The 16,059-nt window shown below is 36.0% G+C and overlaps 1 protein-coding gene across 2 annotated transcripts in view; it reads left to right on the plus strand.

Annotated features, from left to right (window-relative positions):
* The window catches only part of LOC101677498 (ankyrin repeat domain-containing protein 26-like), a 39,405-nt gene that overhangs the window by 7,533 nt on the left and 15,813 nt on the right, over positions 1 to 16,059 (plus strand). For both annotated transcript variants that reach the window (XM_045069189.1, XM_045069190.1), the window contains exons 3-4: positions 1,366 to 1,549; positions 3,872 to 4,024. In XM_045069189.1, the coding sequence (XP_044925124.1) occupies positions 1,366 to 1,549; positions 3,872 to 4,024 (337 nt within the window). The remainder of the gene's footprint in view (positions 1 to 1,365; positions 1,550 to 3,871; positions 4,025 to 16,059) is intronic.

Raw genomic sequence — 16,059 nt, forward strand, 5'->3', positions numbered from 1 at the left:
TGACTCTCTCTGCTTGACTTATTTCACTCAGCATAATCTCTTCCAGTCCCGTCCATGTTGATACAAAAGTTGGGGATTCGTCCTTTCTGATGGAAGCATAATACTCCATAGTGTATATGGACCACATCTTCCTTATCCATTCGTCCGTTGAAGGGCATCTTGGTTCTTTCCACAGTTTGGTGACTGGTCATTGCTACTATAAACACTGGGGTACAGATGGCCCTTCTTTTCACTACATCTGTATCTTTGGGGTTAATACCCAATAGTGCAGTTGCAGGGTCGTAGGGAAGTTGTATTTTTAATTTCTTGAGGAATCTCCACACTGTTCTCCAAAGTGGCTACACCAACTTGCATTCCCATCAACAGTGTAAGAGGGTTCCCCTTTCTCCACATCCCCTCCAACACATGTTGTTTCCTGTCTTGCTAATTTTGGCCATTCTAACTGGTGTAAGGTGGTATCTCAATGTGGTTTTAATTTGAATCTCTCTGATGGCTAGTGATGATGAACATTTTTTCATGTGTCTGATAGCCTTTTGTTGGTCTTCATTGGAAAAGTCTCTGTTCATATCTTCTGCCCATTTTTTGATATGATTTTCTCTTTTGTGTGTGTTGAGTATGAGGAGTTCTTTATAGATCCTGGATATCAACCTTTTGTCTGTACTGTCACTTGCAAATACTTTCTCCCATTCTGTGGGTTGCCTCTTTGTTTTCCTGACTGTTTCCTTTGCTGTGCAGAAGCTTTTGATTTTGATGAAGTCCCAAAAGTTCATTTTCACTTTTGTTTCCTTTGCCTTTGGAGACATATCTTGAAAGAATTTGCTGTGGCTTATATTGAAGAGATTACTGCCTATGTTCTCCTCTAGTATTCTGATGGATTCCTGTCTCACATTGAGGTCTTTTATCCATGTAGAAGAATGAAACTCAACCATTCTCTTACACCATACACAAAGATAAACTCAAAATGGATAAAAGACCTCAGTGCGAGACAGGAACTTCTCTTTTTAAATAGTAGCTAAATTATCTTTTCTAATGGAGGAATAATTACAAGTATGTGGAAAAAACAATAATTTTCCATTCTTTCTTGAATAATTTCAAAATTCCTTTCCCTACTGTATCTCCCAGAGATGTCTCCCAGAGATACTAGTACTAAGCAGCATAATGCTTTTTCATTGCTTCTTTTCAACTATATATATATTTTTGAAGAGATTGGAGTGAGAAATTACAAACATGAGCCCTAGAAAGGAAAATAATTGAGAACATAGAAATTTCATTTGGATAATAAACCAGCATATGTGGCACCAGATCATAACATGAGCTTTTTATTGTTTACAAAACAAATTTTAAAATAAGCACATTTATTTGCAGATTTACTTTAAAACAAGAAAAACAAAAAAGAATAAATGCTGAAATCTTATTTGAAAAGATTCAGGAGCAACTAACAAAAAGAGAAGAGAAGTATAAGAAAGAAGTTGAAATGAAACAAGAACTTGAATTTAATCTTAGAGCACTAGATACAGAATTGAAGACTCTAAGAAATAATTTCAATCAGGTAAGTCTTTGATAAAAATTGCATATGGGTGGTGGTGGATAGAAAGCCGATTAAACTTTACTAAGAATGTGCTGTGGAGAATTGACCTTATTATTTTTCTGTTAAAAAGTAGAAGAGAACTACAAGATGCTCAGCCTTTGGGAATGGCTTACAAATAAATTTTCCAATGCAAAAAAAAAAGTGCATATTTCAATCACTATTATTTATAATATCCCTTTGATTTAATGTATATTACTTAGGTATAAAATAGATAAAAAAATTAGTTTTATACTAATAGGAACTATGATATTTATAGCTAAAATCATTAATTTATTGGAATTCTTGGCTTCTCATATAAACCCTATGTATATTTTCTGAATGAAGGGATGGAGGGTAAATTGAAATAAATATGCATGTTGGCTATTTTTAAAAAAATATTTTATTTTTAGAAAGAGAGAGCATGAGTAGGGGATGTGTAGAGGGGGAGGGAAAATGAGGGATAAGAATCTCAAGCAGACTCTGAGTGCAGAGCCTGACTCAGGGTTGGATCTTAAAACCTTGAGATCATGACCTGAGCTGAAACCAAGAGTAGGACACTTAACCAACTGAGCTACCCAGGCACCCCAGTTTTGGATCTTTTATATTAAAATATAGGCTAAATCACCTTGAGACTATGATGGAATTAGTTAAGTGTTTTGTAAAGAAATTTTATTTCACATACTATATCTACCTGTATATCTATGACAAATTTAGCTGTCATTTAAATTAAAATTTGAGTTATTCATGTAGGATAAAAATCCTTGTATTTTAAAAGGCTACTTCTTTTGAACATTTTTTTAAGTTCTCTTAAGCTTTTGACTTTTCTAATATATATTTATAAAATATAAAATAAAAAAATATATATATTATATATAAAATATATGTATATATATGTGTTTATATATGTATATATATGTGTTTGTATATATATATTTTATCCATGTATATATGTATATATATTTTAAAAGCCAATACTGTAAGCATAGAGGATTTTTAAAGCATGCATATTTTGAAATTGAGATTCAATTAAGTGGATTAACTTGACAGTTAGCTCCAGATTTCCCAAATGAACTGAATAAAAAGTACAGTATCTCAGTACTTTTTATACATATATATAAGTATATATTTATAAGTATAAATATATGTATATTAAATATATACATATTTATTAAATATAAATATATATTTATATTTAATATATATAATATATATTATATATATATATTTTATATATAATTAATATATATATATTATATATATATATTATATATATACTTTTTGTATTTTTTATCAAAGACTTACCTGATTGAAATTATTTCTTAGAGTCTTCAATTCTGTATCTAGTGCTCTAAGATTAAATTCAAGTTCTTGTTTCATTTCAATACATATACTTTTATATATGTATACATTTATGCAAACTATACATAGTAGCTTTATATACATTTTAGGTTGGCATGATTTTATTCTTATTTATATAAATTTGAATTTTTAGTCTGAAATCATGTATCCTTATGACCTTTTAATCCTTTGAAGGCCCTTCCTTTTCATTAGATCATAATTTGGGGCAATTGTGATGAGCTTTAGCAAAACTATATTTGATTTAATCTTCCCACTGCTATTTATAATTTTTTAAGCAATTTTATAAATAATTTGCTCATTTCAAATCTCAGTTACTATCATTTGGGCCTAAGTTTATCCAACAGAAAGAGAATTGTATCTCTGTAATTTATTAATTGGGCATTGGATCTCCATTTTCAGATTAATGAGGGGTGGCAGGATTCTTGTGTAGCAGGAATGGAGGTCAGGGAGAGAGGTGAAAGCCAGGTCATCTAGGGTCTTGAAGGCCATTAGAATGACTTCACTTATGTTCTGAGATAGTTATCTATTAAAAGGATTTGAGCAGAGGATTGAAGATGTGAGGAACTCTGACATTAATTGAAGCCTCTAATAAAAAAGAAGGAAAACATTTCATACTGTAGAATTTACCAATGTTAGTCCCACCTATATACCCATTTCTTTTTGAGACTTCAGTCAATTGGGAAGCTTTGGGAAAACTCACCCACAAGGAAAGGATAGTGGGGCAGAATTAATTAACTAAGTAACATAATACTGACTAGGCAGATAACATCTTTTTGTGTATTTAACCAAATTCATTAAACAGCCATAATGTGTACATGTTAGGAAAAGGAGATGAATTGATGTTTGTAGTGAAATTTTCCAAGTACATAGGTTAAAGTTATATATTGTTAACATATCTTAATAGTAAGATGATTTATAAAACCAGTAACAGAAATGTCTTATTAGGTTTCTGTGAGACAACTTCAAGAAGAACTGGCCAATACCCTAAAAAAACTATCTATGTCAGAGGCTTCACTGGAGGTGAAATCACGTTGTTGTACGAATTTAGAAGATGAGGTAAAAGACTTAAAGGAAAAACTGGCTCAGAGTAAGAATCAGGTATGTATGAAATGTAACATGTCAAGTTAATCTGTAGTTGGTTAAATAATATGAAGTGTTTTAGGATGCTTATTTCCAATGACCACTTCCTTCTCTTTTTCATTATAATTAATTTAGTATAATTTTAGTATCTTCACAATATACTTATTTCTTAAACTTTGACTTTCATTCTGTTCTTTGTTTTATACATTTTTTTTCTTATGGTAGTTACCTTAGGAAAGTTGAAATTTATACATCATTCTTCACAGAAATTGGGACTTTTTTCCCTACTAAATAATTTTTTAAAAAGACTTATTTATTTATTTATGGTGGTGGTGGTTGGAGAGGCAGAGGGAGATGGAGAGAATTTCAAGCAGACCCTTGCCCAGCAGAGAGCCCCAAGCTGGCTTGATTCCATGACCCATAAGATCATGACCTGAGATAAAATCCTGAGTTGGATGCTGAGCCAACTGAGCCACCCAGGTGTGCTAAATAATGTTTTTTTAATGATATCTCTGTTTCCATCATGAGCTAAGCCATGTAAAAGCAGAAGATAATGTTTAATAGAATGTTTCATAAAATTGTATTATTTCTCATCTTCACTTTTTTGAATGGATACAGAATCTGTACTGATTTCAGGATAACTTGTACAGAAGAGTGATTTCACAAACCAGTTGAACTTAGGCATTTCCTTAATTTTCTTTTCCTTTTCAATATATAATAAATGCACAGAAATATTTAGATCATGTATACTATATATACCCAAAAGAGAGAATTAAGAAAATTATCTTGGCCTTGCCATTGGATTTTTTAAAGCTGTATTGGGATGGAATGCACATTCCATACAATTCACCCATTTAATATTTGTAGTTCAATGTTTGGGTATATTGATAGAGTTGGGCAACCATTGCTGCCATCAAGTAGAACGTTTTAATTACCCTGAAAAGAAACCCTTAATCCTTGCTCCCAGGCTCAGGCAACCACCAGTCTACTTTCTGCCTCTATAGAGTTGCCCATTCTGAATATTTCATATATGGGGAATCACACAATGTGTGGTCCTTTGTGACTAGCTTCCTTCACTTAATGTTTTTGGGGTTCATCTGTGTCATAGCATATATCAGTGCTTCATTCCTTATTATCAAACAGTACTCCATTATGGAACAAAACCCTTGTTCATTCATCACTTGAGGCACCTTTGGGTTGTTTCCACTTTTTGGCCATTAATAATGCTGCTGTGAACGTTCATTTAGTTTTTGTCTGGACATCTCTTTTTATTTTCCTGCCATCACATTTTATCCTCTCAGTTAATTGGGTTGATTTCACCATCTCTCAGTCCTTTTTTTTTAAATTAACATATAATGTATTATTTGTTTCAGGAGTACAGGTCTATGATTCATTAGTCTTACACAATTCACAACATTCAGCATAGCATATACCCTCCCCAATGTTCACCACCCGGCCACCCCATCCCTTGCACCTCCCTCTTCACCAGCAACCCTCAGTTTGTTTCCTGAGATTAAGTTTGTTTCCCTCCCCAGTCCCATCTTGTTTATTTTTTCCTTTCCTACTCCCCAACCCCCCCAAGTTGCCTCTCAAATTCCTCATATCAGAGAGCTCATATCATAATTGTCTTTCTCTGATTGACTTATTTCACTCAGCATAATACCCTCCCTCTAGTTCCATCCACGTCATTGCAAATGGCAAGATTTCATTTCTTTTGATGGCTGCATAGTAGTCCATTGTGTGTATATACCACATCTTCTTTATCCATTCATCTGTTGATGGACATCTAGGTTCTTTCCATCGTTTGGCTGTTATGGACATTGCTGCTATAAACATTTGGATACACGTGTCCCTTTGGATACCTACATTTGTATCTTTAGGGTAAATACTGAGTAGTGTGGTTGCTGGTCATAGGGTAGCTCTATTTTCAATTTCATGAGGAACCTCCATGCTGTTTTCCAGAGTGGCTGCACCAGCTTACATTCCCACCAACAGTGTAGGAGGGTTCCCCTTTCTTTTCATCCTTGCCAACACCTGATGTTGCCTGACTTGTTAATTTTAGCCATTCTGACTAGTATGAGATGGTATCTCAGTGTAGTTTTGATTTGTATTTCCTTGATGCCAAGTGATGTTGAGCACTTTTTGATCTGTCTGTTGGCCACTTGGGTGTCTTCTTTGCAGAAATGTCTGTTCATGTCCTCTGCCCATTTCCTGATTGGATTATTTGTTCTTTGGGTGTTGCGTATGATGAGATCTTTATAGATTTTGGATACTAGCCCTTTATCTGATATGTCATTTGCAAGTATCTTTTCCCATTCTCTCAGTTGTCTTTTGGTTGTGTTGACTATTTCCTTTGCTGTGCAAAAGCTTTTGCTCTTGATGAAGTCCCAATAGTTCATTTTTGCCCTTTCTCCCCTTGCTTTTGGGGAAGTTTCTAGGAATAAGTTGCTGCGGCTGAGGTCAAAGAGGTTGCTGTCTGTGTTCTCCTCAAGGATTATGATGGATTCCTGTCTCACATTGAGGTCTTTCATCTATCTGGAGTCTATTTTTGTGTTTACTATAGGAAGATGGTCCAATTTCATTCTTCTGCTTGTGGCTGTTCAATTTTCCCAACACCATTTGTTGAAGAGACTGTCTTTTTTCCATTGGACATTTTTTCCTGCATTGTCGAAGATTAGTTGACCATAGACTTGAGGGTCCATTTCTGGGCTCTCTATTCTGTTTCATTGATCTGTGTGTCTGTTTTTGTGCCGGTACTACACTGTCTTGATGATGACAGCTTTGTCATAGAGCTTGAAGTCTGGAATTGTGATACCTCCGGCATCAAGCCCTGCATTAGGCTCCCTGCTCAGCAGAGGGCCTGCTTCTCCCTCTCCCTCTGCAGCTCCCCCTGCTTGTGTTCTCTCTGTCTGTCAAATAAACAAATAATATGTTTTTAAAAATCCACAAAAACTTAATTATGTTGAGCATCTCATCTTTTTATGTGTGTTATTATCCATTTCTATATCTTCCTTATAGACTGAATCAATTATTTTGCCCATTTCTTTATTGGGTTGTCTTTTCATTATTGTAAGAGTTATTTGCATATCCTAAATACAGATCCCTTATCAGATATAAGATTTTCAAATCTTTTCTCTTATTCAGTAGCTTGACTTTTCACTTTATTGATGGTGGTGTTTGAAGCAAAGACGTTTTTAATTTTGATGAAATATACTTAATCATTTTTTGTCTTTTGGTATCATATCTAAGAAACTGTTGCCAAATCCAGTCAGAAATGATACACCTATGTTTTTTTCTAAGAGTTTTATAGTTTTAGCTCTTATGTTTTGAGTTAATTTTGTATACATGTTATGAGGTAGAGTTCTAATTTTATTACTTTGCATGTGGATATCCATTTGTCCTAGTACCATTTGTTAAAAAGACTATTCTTATTCCATTTAATTGTTTTATACCCTCATTGTACATCAGTTCACCATAATGTAGCATATTCTTTTTAGATGGTCAATTCTAATACAATGATCTATATGTCTATCCTTATGTCACTGTCCAATCAAATTTTATGAGACATCTTCCCTAGTCCTCTTGCAAATTACCACTCACTTATGTAATAATAAAAAATCACTGTAGTATAACTTAACCTTACTCCTGTACACATTTTTTGCTTCTTAAAAAGGAGAATTTTACCAACTTATACCTTGCTGACTCCATGATCTGATGAGAAGTTAGGCTCAAAAAGCTAGAGTCTTGTTTCTTTTCTCCATTCATATCTTCAGTCTCTCATTCAATGCCTCCCATATCCATTTTCATCAAATCTTGGTTGTAGGATCTTCTGTCTACTATTTACTTCATTATGTTTTATGAACTTGTTATAAAGTGTAGACTTATCCATAAATTTCACCATCTAGGAAGGAAAAATGAACTCTGGGCCTTTAACTTTCCTGTTTTGAAATCTTGCTAATCCAAAATTGCAACTCACAATTAGATACTCTTTTAACCTGGTTCTTGTGTATAACACTGGTGTTGATCCTGTTCTTGGCACAGATCCTACATTCTCAGAAAACACAGTTGCCTTTACCCGTCTTCTTTTAGTTTAAATAGAAAGATATGTACTTTAATAGCTCAATATATAATTAATGGAATAAAAATTTATTACATTATTTCAAGAATACAGCTGTAAATTATCAGGTTTTATTTAATGGAGCTCTCAGAGACAAATAGTAGATAATCAGTTTGAATAATTTCAAAGCCTGTTTGTTTTATATGGGAAAGCTTTGTGGCACAACATAAAGACGAGATGGTCTTACTTACCTCCCCACATAAATAAGCTTGGAGTAAGATAAAGGAGAAGTTATACTCAATTTAAATAAAGCCAAAGGACAGTACCTTTGGTTTTCTACTGAAAAGATTAAAAATGATTCTATAATGTTCTCTTTATTTCCTCACTAATGAAAGCAGAATAAAGATTGAGTATTAGATTGATTAAAAAATACTCAAAGCTGTCTATTTCTTTTAGAATTTCAGTTAATGGAAATCAGGTAAAAGGTCAAATTTTGGTTATTGAACCATTTCTAGTTTTTCAGCTATTATACTTCAAATCATACGGTCTCTCTGCTTGCGAGTTTTTCTTTTCCCCTAACTTGAGGGGGAAATCTGAAAAGGTGTTCCTGCCAGTTGTAATCATTTGTAATTGAAGGGAAACTTAGAAAAATATCTCAAGAGAAAAGAAGATGGTTGCAGAGTAAGAGGAGCCTAGGTTCACCTAATCCCTGAAGACTAACAGAACAAAGTCCACTATTAGAGAGAAGAGGCCACACCAAAGAAGGTAGGAAGTACAGAGATGTGGTTTAGGAGAGAAACAGATCCTGGATGCTGCAGAGGAGAGGGAGTCATGGTCATGGAGAAGGGCAGGAGCGAGACATGGGACTGTGCAAAAAGAACGTTTTCCTGTAGCCACTGGCTACACTGGAAAGTGAGAGGAGCTTAATTTCATGAGTTCTTACAACTAGGGGGGCTTAAAACCTGGAATTCTAAAGGTCATTGGGCTTGGCTGTGATAGAGCTTGTAGAGCACTGTGCTGCTCTTGGAGAAAAGGCAGGCAAACAATCTGGGAGCATACAGCATGGAAACAGTGATCTGAACAGTGTCTGGGGCATACAGTAGGGAAATTACTCTTTTCAGAACATTTCCCTGAGAGGAAGTGTTCACAGAGACCACTCTCTAGGAACAAAGGAACCAGCTGGTACCATTTCCCTCCAGTGCCCCTCAGCACAAGCACAAGAGCCACCTGAGGGAAGCAGTACAGCTCTTACACTGGCTGCCTAATCTGCCTACACTGAGCACCATCCCCTTGCACTCCAGTGGAACTGCCCTGCTCAATCATTCTGATTGAACTGAGGCAAGCCTCAGTTCCACCACAACAGGACTTTCCCCCAGAAAATCAGCACAAGCCCCTGCCCACACCTCATCTGATCAGATTCAGGAGGGCCTCAGTACCAGTGGAGGTGGTGACAGGTCTCATTTCACAAGCACACCAGGGCACACCTAGTTAAAAGTTGCTACATTCAGGCCAGGTACCAAACACTGCCCACAGCAGTGAGGGAGAGCCTCTGCAGATGTCTGGCCTGAAGGATAGAGCAGCCAGAACACAACAGCAGAGTGCATGCTGCACACACTAGACATACTCCCCTAAGCACGAGACCCTGGGTGCTACATGATGTCTTCTTTCATAAGTCCATTACTTTTGGGAGCAGATGACATAACTGGCTTTTCTAACACAGAGAGGCTGGTAGAGACTTAGATAATATGAGAAAACAGAGGAATTTATCTCAAATGAAAGAACAGGATAAAGCCACAGGTCCAAAGATTGAAGTGAGACAGATGTAAATATCATGGCTGATGGAGGATTTAAAGCAGTGATTATAGGGACACTCACTGGAGTTGAGAAAAGAATGACAACATCATTGAGACCCTTACAACAGAGATAAAAGAGTTAAAAAAGAACCATAGTTGAAGAGTGGAATAAATGAGTTAAGAAACACACCTAATGCAATGAACAGCAGGCTGGAAAAAACAGAGGAACAAATTAACAACTAAGAAGTCAAAGTAATGGAAAGCAATGAAGCCAAAGAAGGGGGAGAAAGAAGAATTATGCAAAATGAGACCAGACTAGGGAACTCAGTTACTCCATCAAATGTAATAACATTCATGTTATAGGAGTCCCAGTAGAAGAAGAGAGAAAAAAGGTGTAAGAAAACTTGTTTCTAGAAATATAGCAGAAAATGTCCCTAATCTAGGGAAGGCAACAGACATCAAGATCCAGGAGACACAGAAAACTATCAAAATCAACAATAGTAGGCTAACACCAAGACCTATTGTAATTGAATTTGCAAAATATACTGATAAAGAAAACATCTTAAAAGCAGGAAAGCAAGTCAGTAACTTCCAGAGGAAACCCCTTAAGGCTAGCAGGAACTTTTTCAGCAGAAACTTTGCAAGCCAGAAGGGAGTGGTATTATCTATTCAACGTGGTGAATGGGAAAAATCTGTAGCCAAGAATACTCTATCCAGCAAGCCTATTACTCAGAATAGGAGAGGTAGAGTTTCCCAGATAAAAACTAAAGGAGTTTGTGACTACTAAACTAGCCCCACAAGAAATATTAAAGGGGACTCTTTGAGTGGAAACAAGAGACCAAATGTGACAGTATAAAAGCAGGAAACACAAAAGTAGCAAAAATGAACATTTATATAAAAAATAAGTTAAGGAACTCAGGAAAAAAGGATATAAAATGTAGTACTTTACCTAAAGCATGGGGAGAAGAAGAGAAAAGAATGGGCTCAAACTTAAAGACCAGCAGCTTAATATAGACTGCTATATGCAGAAGAGGTTATATACAAATTATATATCAAACCCCACTAATAGTGGTGCCTGTGTGGCTTAGTTGGTTAAACATCTGACTTGATTTCAGCTCAGGTCATAATCTCAGGGTTGTGAGATTGAATCCTGCACTGCACTCTATTCTGGCCATGGTGTCTGCTTAAGATTCTCTTTCCCTCTCCCCACTCCACTCATGCCTTCTCAAAACAACAACAACAACAAAAAACAAAAAACAAACAAACAAAAAACACTGATAAACACTCAAAGAGGAGAAAGAAATCCAAATATATCACTAAAGAAAACCAGTAAAACATCGAAGACACAAAAATGATCAGAGAAAATCTCCAGAAACAACCACAAAGCAAGTAGTAAAATGACAAATACATATCTATCAATAATTACTTTGGATATAAATGGGGTAAGTGCTCTAATCAAAATACATAGGATGTCAGAGTGGATTAAAAAAAGGAAGAAGAAGAAGAAAAAAAACAAGACCCATTTATAAGCCACTTGCAAGAGTTTTATTTTTGTCATAAGGACACCTGCAGATTGGAAGTCAGGGGATGGAAAAAACATGTATCCTGCAAATGGATATAAAAAGAAAGCCAGAATAGTAATGCTTATATTGGACAAAATAGAGTCTAAAAGAACAACTGCAGTAAGAGACAAGAGCACTATATCATAATGAAGAGGACAATCTGACAGGAAGAAGAACTATTGTAAATATTTATGCATCCAACATGGGATCACCCATGTACATAAAACAATTAATGACTAACATAAAAGAACTAATTGATAATAATACAATAATACTAGGGTCCTTTAATTTTATTATATATGTTTTAAATGAAATTCATTTCTTTTATTCCTACTTGAAAAGTATCCATAAAGACAATGTACAATTCGGATATTTTAGGAAGTAATAGAAATAATCAAGAGTCGGGTACTTTAACTCACCACTTACATCAATGGACAGATCAGAAAGTCAACAAAGAAACAGTGGCTTTATATAATGCACTGGACTAGATGGACTAAGGAGATATATTCAAAATATTCCATCCTTAAACAACAGAATACACATTCTGGAACATTCTATAGAATAGATAATATGTTAGGCAACAAAAAAGTCTTTTTTTAAATTTTTAAAATTTAAAAAAATTTTTTTTTCAGTTTTCCCAAATTCATTGTTTATGCACCACACCCAGTGCTCCATGCAATACATGCCCTCCATAATACCCACAAAACTGGTCTTAATAAATACAAGAAGACTGAAGTCATACCATGCATCTTTTCTGATCACAATACTATTAAATTAGAAGTCAGCCATAGGAAACAATCTGAAAGACCACAAATACATTTTGGTTAAGTAACATTCTACTAAACAATGAATGGACCAATGAGGAAATAAGAGAATAAATTTTTTAAAAATACATGGAAGCAAATGAAAATGAAAACACAATTGCCCAAACTTTTGAGATACAGTAAATATGGTTCTAAGAGGGAAGTATATAGATAGCAATGCAGGCCTACCTCAAGAAATAAGAAAAATCTACAACAACCTAACCATCACCTAAAGAAGCTAGAAAAAGAACAACAAATGAAGCCTAAAGGCAGCAGAAGGAAGGAGATAATAAAAATTAGAGCAGTAGTAGTAGTAGGTAGCTCAGCTGGTTAAGCAGCAGACTCTTGATTTCAGCTCAGGTCATGATCTCAGAGTCCTGGGATTGAACCCTGCTTCTCGCTCTGTACTCAGCAGGGAGTCTACTTGAGGATTCTCTCACTCCCTCTCCATTTGTCCCTCTCCCCGCTTTCTCTCTCTCTCTCAAATAAATTTTTTTAAAAAACTAGAGCAGAAGTAAACACTATATAAACCTTAAAAAGACAAAAATAGGAGAGATCAATGAAACCAGGAGCTGGTTCCTTGAAAAAATTAAGAAAACCGATAAGGCTTTAGCCAGAGTTATCAGAAAGAAGAGAAAAAGAACCCCAATAAAATCACAGATGAAGAGAAATAACAATCAACACCACAGAAATGCAAACAATTATAAAAGAATATTATGAACGACTATATGCCAACAATTTGGATGATGTAGAAGAAATGGATAAATTCCTAGAAACATATAAATTACCAGAACTGAAACAAGAATAGAAAATTTGAACAGACTGAAAACCAGCAAAGAAATGGAATCATTAATCCAAAAACTATGAACAAACACAAGCCCAGGACCAGAGGCAAATTCTACTGAGCATTTTAAAGGAAGAGTTAGTACCTATTCTCAAACTATTCCAAAAAACAGAAAAGGAATCTGAGGGGTTTGAAGTGGTGGGGGGGGTGGGAGGTTGGGGTACCAGGTGGTGGGTATTATAGAGGCCACGTATTGCATGGAGCACTGGATGTGGTAAAAAAAAAATAATGAATACTGTTTTTCTGAAAATAAATAAATTTTAAAAAAACCTTCAAAAAGTAGGTTTAGAAGGAATATACTTCAACATAATAAAGGTCATATATAAAAAATGCACAGGTAATGACTCCTAAATGGGGGAAAACAGAAAGAAAAACTTCTTAGGTCTTGCTTCTAGTTATGGGCTTCTTCTCATTAACACTGTTTGTCATTATTAAATTAATCTTAGGGGCACCTGGGTGACTAAGATGGTTAAGTGTCTGCCTTCAGCTTAGGTCATGATCTCCAGGTCCTGGGATTGAGTCCCATTTCAGGCTCCCAGCTCAGCAGGGAGTCTGCTTCTCCCTCTCCTCTTCCTCTCCCCCTGCTTGTTCTCTGTCTCTCTGTATCTCTCCCAAATGAATAAATATTTTAAAATTAAAAAAAATTAATCTTAACCTTTTTTACTTCCCACTTAAATGGAGACCAATTTCTAATATATAAATTATGTATCTTATTAACTCTTTTGTCATCCATTTTTCTATCTGTTTGTTTTGTCTTAACAAACTCCCCAAAGTTTAGTGGCTTAAATAAATAACATTTATTTTGTTCACAAATCTACTGTTAGGAAAAGTGTGGCTAGGACAGCTTGTTCTCTTCCCCTAGCTTCAGGTGGGGCAGCTGAAAGGCTTGGGGCTGGAACTCTTTGAAGATTTGTTCACTCACATCTGGTGGTGCTGATGCTGGCTATTGTCTGGGACTATAGTTGGGGCAGGCAGCCAAAACACTTACACGGGCACACCTAGACACTTTGTGGCCTGAATTTTCTTACAAGATGGGGGGCTAAATTCTAATCCAAAAAAGCTGCCTGAGCTGCAGAGCAAGGCGGAAGCTCTGTTGTCTTTTGTAACCTAGCCTTGGAATATACAGAGCATCACATTCACCATATTCTGTTAGGAGAAAGTCACAAAGGTAGGCCCATGGCCTTTTTTTTTTTTTTTTTAATGGGATGAATATTTAAAAACCTATGGACACATTTTAAAAGCAGCATGATTTACCCACCGGCCACAGTTTTTTGTAGTCCTCCCACATGAAAAATACACTCGCCTCCCCCCTCCGAGACCTCCCACAAATCTCAGTTCTCCATTGGGTTTGGGCTTGAGTCCAAGATCTTACCATCTTAAGCAGGTACAGCAGGGATAAGGTGCCTGAAGTATAGTCCCTTGAGTGCAAGTCCCCTCCATCTGAGCACTTGGGAATTAAGGAAGACAGTTCTCTACCACTCAAAATGGAACACTCTGGTAACCTGCTAAGGACTCTCCCATTGAAAGAAGATGGGAGGCACACTAGTCCATAGCAGTTTTGAAACACACCCTGAAGCATGCTGTCAGTTCTTCAGTGAGAACTTAGTCCTAACCATGGGAATGCTTCTCCATGGTTGTTTGCTTTACTTTTTGAGCTCTTGGATCTGTTCGTTTCATAAAGAATGACCTGTGTTTGTAGCTGCTTTTTCAGCCTGCTTCCTCCTGGTGGAATTCTAAGACTCAAAGGCCTATTTTTAGTTTGTACTATCTTGGTCTCTTTTAGTCCAAGCTCGCAAACAGTGTTTTTGCTACTATAATTCTCTTAGTTTTTTGAGTTTTCCATGAATACGATTTGATTTCATGCCATTAGCAAAGCCATTCTCCTGGGTCTTTTGAAAGAAGCTTTCACCTCAGGTTTCCTGTGCAGCTCTCATTTGACAATGCCTTTCAAATTCTCACACTCTTAAGATCCTTAAAGAAATTTGAGGCACACCTTAAGTCCTTCTCAAGTCTTAATAAAGGGTTTATAGTTCTGGCTTCATCCATAGGCCATGTCTACCTGGATTTGCTTTTAACCCAGAAGTCATTTCTTTATTTTAGCATTATTTGATAATACAGCATTGTGGAGAGGCTATAAATGAGGAACAGATAGATGAACCCAGTAAGTCCTGGTTCCTTCATATTGAATCATCTTTCTTTAGCTTATCTCTCCTACCAGTTTTACTTTCATGTGGTTTGTGGCATGAGTTCCTTTTCCCTCTAGTGTCATTTTCTTCACTTGTCTAGAAGCCTTTGCTCTAAGCCCCTTCAAGGGCCATCAGGTTTCCACTCACAGTCTCTTGGAAGCCCTTTTGGTTTTCATTCTTAATCTTCTCTACTTCTCGCTCTTACTCTTCTTTCAGGTTCCAACCACCTCCTGGTTCAAAGAAGGTTTAGTTTCAGATTTTTGGTTTTCTTTTTTAATGGCAGCACCCCATTTTAATGTCAGTATCTGTGCTAGTTATTTATTGCCATATAATAAACCATCTCAAAACCTAGTGGCTCAAAACAGCGTTTATCTTGTTCACAAATCTTCGGACAAGGCTGAGTAAGACCAACTCATTTCTACTTCATTTGGCATCACCTGGGATGACTGGAAGCCGGGAACTAGAATCATCTAAAACCTTGTTCAGGCACATGTTTGGCTGTTGAGGCTGGCTTTTGGCTAGGATGTTAGCTAGGGCAGTCTCAGCTGGAATATTTGCATGAAGACTCACTACCCTGGGCTTTCCCACAACAGCTGGATTCTAAGAGTGAGGTTTCCTAGAATAAGAAAGTCAGATGGAAGCTATATCACATTTTCTAACCTCACCTTAAAAATCACACAGCAGCTCTGCCATATTCTGTTCACTAGGAACCCGTTACATATGAAGGAGAGGGATTGTCATGGGAGAAGTGTCAGTTTATAAATACACCACATCCACTTGTCTTTCCAGTCATATTTAAAGGAAAGGA

The sequence above is a fragment of the Mustela putorius genome, unplaced genomic scaffold, assembly GCF_011764305.1.
Source record: "Mustela putorius furo isolate JIRA1106 unplaced genomic scaffold, ASM1176430v1.1 tig00003913_pilon_pilon_pilon, whole genome shotgun sequence".
In the NCBI taxonomy this organism is placed as follows: Eukaryota; Metazoa; Chordata; class Mammalia; order Carnivora; family Mustelidae; genus Mustela; species Mustela putorius.